At 48.0% G+C, this 9,122-nt stretch overlaps 1 protein-coding gene across 1 annotated transcript in view; it reads right to left on the reverse strand.

Moving 5' to 3' along the window:
• TRNAU1AP (tRNA selenocysteine 1 associated protein 1) overlaps positions 1 to 9,122 on the reverse strand; it is a 25,285-nt gene that overhangs the window by 5,108 nt on the left and 11,055 nt on the right. Inside the window, exons 5-8 of the mRNA XM_017856468.1 lie at positions 8,353 to 8,484; positions 7,061 to 7,180; positions 3,163 to 3,325; positions 2,266 to 2,299 (exon numbers count right to left, since the gene is read on the reverse strand). Coding sequence (XP_017711957.1) covers positions 2,266 to 2,299; positions 3,163 to 3,325; positions 7,061 to 7,180; positions 8,353 to 8,484 — 449 coding nt within the window. The remainder of the gene's footprint in view (positions 1 to 2,265; positions 2,300 to 3,162; positions 3,326 to 7,060; positions 7,181 to 8,352; positions 8,485 to 9,122) is intronic.

The raw sequence follows: 9,122 nt of genomic DNA on the forward strand, positions 1-9,122 counted from the left end.
GCAGTGGCCGGATCTCAGCTCACTGCAAGCTCCGCCTCCCGGGTTTACGCCATTCTCCTGCCTCAGCCTCCCGAGTAGCTGGGACTACAGGCGCCCGCCACCTCACCCGGCTAGTTTTTTGTATTTTTTTTTAGTAGAGACGGGGTTTCACGGTGTTAGCCAGGATGGTCTCGATCTCCTGACCTCGTAATCCACCCGTCTCGGCCTCCCAAAGTGCTGGGATTACAGGCTTGAGCCACCGCGCCCGGCACGGCTGGCTAATTTTTGTACTTTTAGTAGGGACAGAATTTCACCATGTTGGCCATGCTGGTCTAGAACTCCTGACCTTAGATGATCCGCCTGCTGCAGCTTCCCAAAGTGCTGGGAGTACAGGGGTGAGCCACTGTGCCTGGCAATTTTTGTATTTTTAGTAGAGATGGGGTTTCACCATGTTGGCCAGGATGATCTCGATCTCTTGACCTCATGATCCACCCTCCTTGACCTCCCAAAGTGCTGGGATTACAGGGGTGAGCCACCGCAAAAGGCCTAAATTTTTTTCTGAGATGGAGTCTCACTCTGTCACCCAGGCTGGAGTGCAGTGGTGCCATCTCGGCTCACTGTAAGCTCCACCTCCTCGATTCACGCCATTCTCCTGCCTCAGCCTCCCAAGTAGCTGGGACTACAGGCACCCACCACCACGCCTGGTTAATTTTTTTTATTTTTAGTAGAGACGTTTAGGGTTAGATAGGATGGTCTCGATCTCCTGACCTCGTGATCTGCCCACCTCGGCCTCCCAAAGTGCTGGGATTACAAGTGTGAGCCATTGCACCTGGCCTGGGCCTAAATATTTTTAATTAAAAAATTAATAGGGCTGGGTGCAGTGGCTAACGCCTGTAATCCCAACACTTTGGGAGGCCGAGATGGGTGGATCATGAGGTCAGGAGTTCGAGACCATCCTGGCTTAACACAGTGAAACCCCGTCTCCACTAAAAATACAAAATATTATCTGGGCATGGTGGCGGGCGCCTGTAGTCCCAGCTACTTGGGAGGCTGAGGCAGGAGAATGGCATGAACCCAGGAGGCGGAGCTTGCAGTGAGCCGAGATTGCGCCACTACACTCCAGCCTGGGTGACAGTGCGAAGACCCCAACTCAAAAAAAAATAAAAATAAAAATAATAAGGGGCTGGGGGCAGTGGCTCATGCCTGTAATCCCAGCACTTTGGGAGGCCGAGGCAGGCAGATCACAAGGTCAAGAGTTTGAGACCAGCCTGGCCAAGATGGTGAAACCCTGTCTCTACTAAGAATACAAAAATTAGCTGGGCATGGTGGCATACGACTGAAATCCCAGCTCCTTGGAAGGCTGAGGCAGGAGAATCACCTGAACCCGGGAGGCGGAGGTTGCAGTGAGCCGAGATCGTGCCACTGCACTCCAGCCTGGGTGACAGAGCAAGACTCTGTCTTAAAAAAAAATAAAGAAAAAATTAATAATGGCTATTACTATGTTGCAGGATATGAGGAGATTTTCAATTTCATTATACTTTACTATATTTTCCAAATTTTCCATGCTATGACTTAAAAATCAGGAAAATATGTCATTTAAAATATACTGAAAAACAGAAAAAAAAAAATAAAAGAAAAAAAGAGTTTTACAAATAGTCAAATAAATAAAAGGTAACAGTATTATCGGCCAGGTGCAGTGGATTACGCCTGCAATCCCAGCACTTTGGGAGGCTGAGGTGGGCGGATCACCTAAGGTCGAGAGTTTGAGACCGGCCAAGCCAACATGGAGAAACTCCATCTCTACTAAAACTACAAAAAAATTAGCCAGGCATGGTGGTGCATGCCTGTAATCCCAGCTACTTGGGAGGCTGAGGCAGGAGAATCGCTTGAACCTGGGAGGTGGAGGTTGCGGTGGGCTGAGATCGCGCCATTGCACTCCAGCCTGGGCAACAAGAGCGAAACTCCATCTCAAAAAAAAGAAAAAAAAAAAAGGTAACAATATTATCGTTAGAGGCCCACATACTACCAGGATAGAATGCCACATGTCAAGGGGGTGATGGGCTCTCCTGGAGCTGCCTGTCCCAGGCTCTCTGGGATCTACACTCACACCTCTAGGTAACACTCGACACATCTTACCATAATTACATATTCATCTGGCTCTCTAACCAGAATGTAAGTTCTTCCAGAGCAGAATTTATCTTGTCTTCCCTCTAGCTGAGAGCACAGTGCCAGCCAGAGCAGTCACCTGATAATGGCTGACAGAGTAAGGAACGCATGAACTCTTACCTTCCAATGCATCATCTCCAACTTCTTCATATGTCTGCAAGAGACCAGAGATGTGGGTTAGGGGGATGGTGAAATCCTGGTCCAGGACCACAATGGCTTATTTATTTTATTTTATTTTTATTTTTTTGAGGTGGAGTCTAGCTCTGTCGCCCAGACTGGAGTGCAGTGGTGTGATCTTGGCTGACTGCAACATCTGCATCCCAGTGGCTAATGATTCTCCTGCCTCTGCCTCCTGAGTAGCTGGGATTATGGGCCCCTGCCACTATGCTCAGCTAATTTTTGTATTTTTGGTAGAGACAGGGTGTCACCATGTTGGGCAGGCTGGTTTTGAACTCCTGACCTCAGGTGATCCACCTGCGGCGGCCTCTCAAAGTGCTACTAGGATTACAGGTGTAAGCCACTATGCCCGACCCACAATGGCTTATTTTAACAAGAGGAACTGGACTGCTTCAACTTTCCCTATTTTTCTGAAGCCCAAGCCCGTGTCCTGTCCTTACCAATCCCATCTTAGAGAATCACCTGTTTCTGGCTGGGCGTGGTGGCTCAAGCCTGTAATCCCAGCACTTTGGGAGGCCGAGACGGGCGGATCATGAGGTCAGGAGATCGAGACCATCCTGGCTAACACCGTGAAACCCCGTCTCTACTAAAAAAATACAAAAAACTAGCCGGACGAGGTGGCGGGCGCCTGTAGTCCCAGCTACTGGGGAGGCTGAGGCAGGAGAATGGCGTGAACCCGGGAGGTGGAGTTCGCAGTGTGCCGAGATCCAGCCACTGCACTCCAGCCTGGGCGACAGAGCGAGACTCTGCCTCAAAAAAAAAAAAAAAAAAAAAAAAAATCACCTGTTTCTAGAGGAGAAACACAACCCAAGGGGACCAGTCTTGTCAAATCATGGTTACCTGCATGGTGCTCTGGGTATAGCCATACTGGGGGTAACTGTAGCTATAGCTGCCTGTGTTCTGGTCATAGCCCCACTGAGCATAGTAGTTCTGGTACTGCTGATAATACTGGTTGTAGCTGTAACTGTACATCTGACTATATTCCACTGGCTTTACACGGCTCCTTAAATGAAGACACAAACAAAAATAAATGTAAGCAAACATTTCCATAACACTGCCTATGTGGCCAGAGACTATTTTAGGTGCTTTATACTGATTAACCTTTTTTTTTTTTTTTTGAGACAGAGTCTTGCTCTGTCGCCCAGGCTGGAGTGCAGTCGCGTGATCTCGGCTCACTGCAACCTCTGCTTCCCGTGTTCAAGTGATTCTCCTGCCTCAGCCTCCTGAGTAGCTGGGATTACAGGTGTGTGCCACCATGCCTGGCTAATTTTCTATATTTTTAGTAGAAACAGGGTTTCACCATGTTAGCCAGGCTGGTCTCGATCTCCTGACCTCGTGATCTGTCCTCCTCAGCCTCCCAAAGTGCTGGGAGCCTGGCTACCAATTAACACTTTTAATCCTAAAAACAACCATATGCAATAAGTGTATCAATATTCCTATTTTACAGATGAGGAAACTGAGGAATAGAGAGGTTAAGTAATTCGTCCAAAGTCACACAGCTAATATGAGAGTATGGCTCCAGGGACCATGCTTGTAATACAGGAGGTTTTAATGGATAGGTTTGTCTCTCTTACCAAACTTTATCAGGACTGGCAAAAGGATATCCTGTTTAAAAAAAAAAGGGGCCGGGCCCGCGGTGGCTCAAGCCTGTAATCCCAGCCTTTGGGAGGCCGAGGCGGGCGGATCACGAGGTCAGGAGATCGAGACCATCGCTGGCTAACACGGTGAAACCCCGTCTCTACCTAAAAAATACAAAAAACTAGCCGGGCCGATGGTGGCGGGCGCCTGTAAGTCCCCAGCTACTCGGGAAGGCTGAGGCAGGAGAATGCGTAAACCCCGGGAGCGAGTTTGCAGTGAGCTGAGAATCTGGCCACTGCAACTCAGCCTGGGTGACAGAGCGAGACTCCTTCTCAAAAAAACAAACAAACAAAACAAACAAACAAACAAAAAAAAAGGGCTGGGCACCGTGGCTCATGCCTGTAATCCCAACACTTTGGAAGGAGGAGGCAGGTGGATCACCTGAGGTCAGGAGTTCAAGACCAGCCTGGACAACATGGTAAAACCCCATCTCTACTAAAAATACAAAAAATTAGCTGGGTGTGGTGGCACGCCTGTAATCCCAGCTACTTGTGAGGCTGAGGCAGGAGAATCGCTTGAACCTGGGAGACAGAGGTTGCACTGAGCCTAGACTACGCCACTGGACTCCAGTCTGCGCAATAAAAGTGAAACTGTTTCAAAAAAAAAAAAGAAAAGAAAAGAAATGATGGACTGATGTGGTAGCTCACGCCTGTAATCCCAGACACTTGGAAGGCTAAGGCAGGAGAATCGCTTGATCCTGGGAGGCCCAGCTAATTTTTGTACTTTTAGTAGAGACGGGGTTTCACCATGTTGGTCAGGGTGGTCTTGAACTCCTGGCCTCAAGTGATCCACCCAAGTCAGCCTCCCAAAGTGCTGGAATTACAGGCGTGAGCAACGGCGCTCCTTTTATTTTTATTATTTATTTATTTATTTATTTTTGAGACGGAGTGTCACTCTGTCGCCCAGGCTAGAGTGCAGTGGAGTGATCTCGGTTCACTGCAAGCTCCTCCTCCTGGGTTCACACCATTCTCCTGCCTCAGCCTCCTGAGCAGCTGGGACTACAGGAGCCCATCACCATGCCCGGATAATTTTTTTGTGTATATTTTTAGTAGAGATGGGGTTTCACCACGTTAGCCAGGATGGTCTCAATCTCCTGACCTCATGATCCGCCCGCCTCAGCCTCCCAAAGTGCTGGATTACAGGCGTGAGCCACCACACCTGGCCTTTTATTTTGTTTTTTTAGAGACAGGGTCTCACTCTGTTGCTTGGGCTGGAGTGCAGTGGAGTGATCATAGCTCACTGTAACCTTGAACTCCTAGGCTCAATCAATTCTCCCACTTCAGCCACCAGAGCAGCTGGGACTACAGGAGCACACCAAGCACAGCTAATGTTTTTATATAGTAATTTACAACAAATAACATTTTTGGGGGAAGTCACTAAGCCTGATCTTCAATGTATTAAACACAGTTAAACCATAAAGAACCCCTAAATCATTGCTTTAAAAAACATGGCCATTTGGCTGCACACAGTGGCTCACGCCTGTATTCCCAGCACTTTGGGAGGCTCGGGTGGGCGGGTAGCTCGGACTACAGGCGCCCGCCACCACACCCAGCTAATTTTTTGCATTTTTAGTAGAGATGGGGTTTCACTGTGTTAGCCAGGATGGTCTCGATCTCCTGACCTCATGATCCGCCCAGCTTGGCCTCCCAAAGTGCTGGGATTACAGGCATGAGCCACCACACCCAGCTAATTCAACTACTCTTAGGGTAGAGTTTGGTTCAGCGTTTCTCAGCCCTGGATCTATTGACATGGAGGGGTGGGAGGCTGTCCTATGAATTGCAGGATGTTTAACAGCATCCTTGGCCGATACCCACTAGGTGCCATTATGAGTACATCCTTGGTTGTGATAACCAAAAATGTCTCCAGATGTTGTCAATGTCCCCTGGGAGGCAAAATCACTCCAGCTGAGAATCATTAATTTGGCTAAAGGATAAAAGATCTGGCTGGGCACAGTGGCTTACACCTGCAATCCCAATACTTTGGGAGACCAAAGTGGGCAGATTACTTGAGCCCAGGAATTTGAGACCAGCCTGGGCAACAAAGCAAGACCCTATCTCTACAAAAAACACAAAAATTTGCCAAGCATGGTGGTGTGCACCTATAGTACCAGATAATCAGAGGGCTGAGATGGGAGGATCACCTGAGCCTGGGGAGGTCGAGGCTGCAGTGAACCATGATCTCCAGCCTGGGTGACTTTGAGGCCCTGTCTCAGGGAAAAAACAAACAAAAAATCCTACTCAGAGAAAAGTTCAGAGTTGTAAGGGAAAAAGATTTTCTACCTAGCATGACAGGTATAATAGTGAAGTATATAATGTTCTATAGAGTGTCTGGAATATTTTTCTTTTTTATTTGAGACGGAGTCTTCCTCTGTCGCCCAGGCTAGAGTGCACTGACGCCATCTCGGCTCACTGCAACCTCCGCCAGCCAGGTTCAAGCGATTCTCCTGCCTCAGCCTCCTGAATCGTTGGGACTACAGGCTTGCACCACCATGCCCGGCTAATTTTTGTATTTTTAGTAGAGATGAGGTTTTGCCATGTTGGCCAGGCTGGTCTCGAACTCCTGACCTCAGGTGATCTGCCCACCTCAGCCTCCCAAAGTGCTGGGGTTACAGGCGTGAGCCACTGCGCCTGGCCGAGTGTCTGGAATACTAATTCTTATCCATTCCCACAGCATGGAACACTCACAAGAGGGTTGCAGTTTCATTAATATAAATAAGGCTAAAACCAGAAGTGATTTTTTTCCCTTTGCTCAAATATTATTAATTCTATGAATAAGTTCCCAACAGTGGGACTCCTGGGCAAAGAGCAAGGACATCAGGTATGGACAGCCAAACAGCTTTTCCAATGCTGTCACCAGTATGTCTGAATGCATCAGCCTTTCCAAATCATACTCCATCCCCAACTATAAGTTTCTGCAGGAGTGGGGCTAGTTCAACTCCAGCACCCACGGCCCGGCAAACAGCAGGCATTCAGTACTTGTGACTTGAATTGAACCCCCTTCAGCCTCCCATCCAGCGTATGGATGCCTTGATTCTCAGCAAACAAAAGAGGAGTGTCTGGCGGGGAGTCTAGAGTCTCTCTACCTTCCCTGCAGGACTCACGCTTTAGGGATTGCCACGCTCAGCCGCACAGGCTTAGACCCCAGTCCCACTGCTCCCTGGCACTCCGTCAGGGCTCGCTTCTGCTCCAGTTCATCTGTGAATTTCACAAAACCATAACCCCTGCATGAAAAAAATAAACAATTTAGATCACAAATGTGATGAAAGTCTAAGAATGGACACATGAAAAAGAAGTAAAGATAAGAAGGTGGGCAGGAATGTAGAAAGGAAAAGAGGCTGAGGAGAGAGTCCATTAAACTAGAGGAAGAAAGGAGAGTCCCATCAACGAGTGGGTGTCCACATAGTGTCAAGATTCAAGTACAGACGATTCTAAGATCTACAGGAACTCCCACATTCAGTTCACCACCCTCCTTGCCACCTTCACCCCTGGGGAACATTCCCAAACAGGAGCTTCCCTGACACCCTGCTGGAAAGTAGCTAATAGAAGAAAATTCAGCAAATATTTACAGTCTGCCCTCTATGCCAGGCACTGCGCTAGACACAGGATGCAGCAGTCACAGAAAGACAACGTTCCTGCTCTCCTGAGCTCTAATTCTAGCAGGGGGATAAATTAATGCAAGCTAACATTTAATAAATATTTATTGTACTAGCACTGTGCTGAGCATTTTCTTTTTTTTTTTTTGAGATGGAGTTTTGCTCATGTTTCCCAGGCTGGAGTGCAGAGGCATAACCTTGGCTCATTGTAACCTCTGCCTTTCAGGTTCAAGCAATTATCCTACCTCAGCCTCCCAACTAGCTGGGACTACAGGCACACACCGCTACACCTGGCTAATTTTTTGTATTTTAATAGAGACGGCGTTTCACCGTGTTGCCCGGGTTGGTCTCAAACTCCTAAGCTCATGCAATCCGCCCACCTCAGCCTCTCAAAGTGTTAGGATTACAGGCATAAGCCACCACGCCCAGCCTGAAGTGGAACACTTCTAACTACACTGAAAGGCTCAGTAACAATAACAAGCAAAACAGCAAACACCTATAAAGCATTTCAAATGTTGACTTATTTATATTATATCCTTTAATCCTTACATCAACCCTACCAGCAGCTGTTATTAATCAGTTCCATTTTACAGATGGGACTGTAAGGGTCACGGAGCCTCAATTCTACCATACTGGCATTCTCCCTCACCAGTATTGGAACTGGGATTTGAACCAGGCAGTTTGGCTCCAAAGCTTGTGTTCTTAACCGCCGTGCTGCATGGCCTTTCTAAAACATCTCCACTCAGGAGAGAAATGCTGAAACTAACACAGTCAAGCATCAGTAACAGGTAAGGCCTTACTTAGACACGCCTGTCTGGTCCAAAACCACCTTGCCTCCCCGACAGGAGGGGTAGACTTTGACGAAGAATTCATACAGCATGCCATCATCCACGTCTGGGGTCAGGTCCCCCACAAAGAGGGAATACTCAGGGCTGAGGAGAGAAAACAAGAAGATTCAGAGGCAAAGACCAAAACCTCTGCTCTGAAGAGCTCTTTTGCATATTCCAGGTAAACCTCTCCCAGGCCCCTTAAGGAACACATTTGATAGGTCTACTGAACCAGGCCCTACTTTGTTTCATTAGAGCAGTTCTGGCAGAAGAGTTATAGAAATAGTCCCTGCCCCAAATCCCTCACCCACTCCACAGAACTTGTCTGACTTCAAGTATTACGTGAGTGCAACCGCCGCGTCCAGCTGACCTTTGTTATTATCTTATTTCAATTATCTTATTTCAAGTATGATACATATTCCTTATACAGTAAGAATACACAAGGCCGGGCGCGGCAGCTCATGCCTGTAATCCCAGCACTTTGGGAGACCAAGGCAGGTGGATCACAAGGTCAGGAGTTCAAAATCAGCCTGGCCAAGATGGTGAAACCCCGTCTCTACTAAAAAATACAAAAATTAGCTGGGCGCAGTGGCAGGCGCCTGTAATCCCAGCTACTCGGGAGGCTGAGGCAGGAGAATTGCTTGAACCTGGGTGACAGAGGTTTCAGTGAGCCAAGATTGTGCCACTGCACTCCAGCCTGGGCGACAGAGTGAGACTCCATCTCAAAAAAAAAAAAAGAGGGG

This window comes from Rhinopithecus bieti, unplaced genomic scaffold (genome assembly GCF_001698545.2).
Source record: "Rhinopithecus bieti isolate Rb0 unplaced genomic scaffold, ASM169854v2 scaffold_41082, whole genome shotgun sequence".
NCBI lineage: Eukaryota > Metazoa > Chordata > Mammalia > Primates > Cercopithecidae > Rhinopithecus > Rhinopithecus bieti.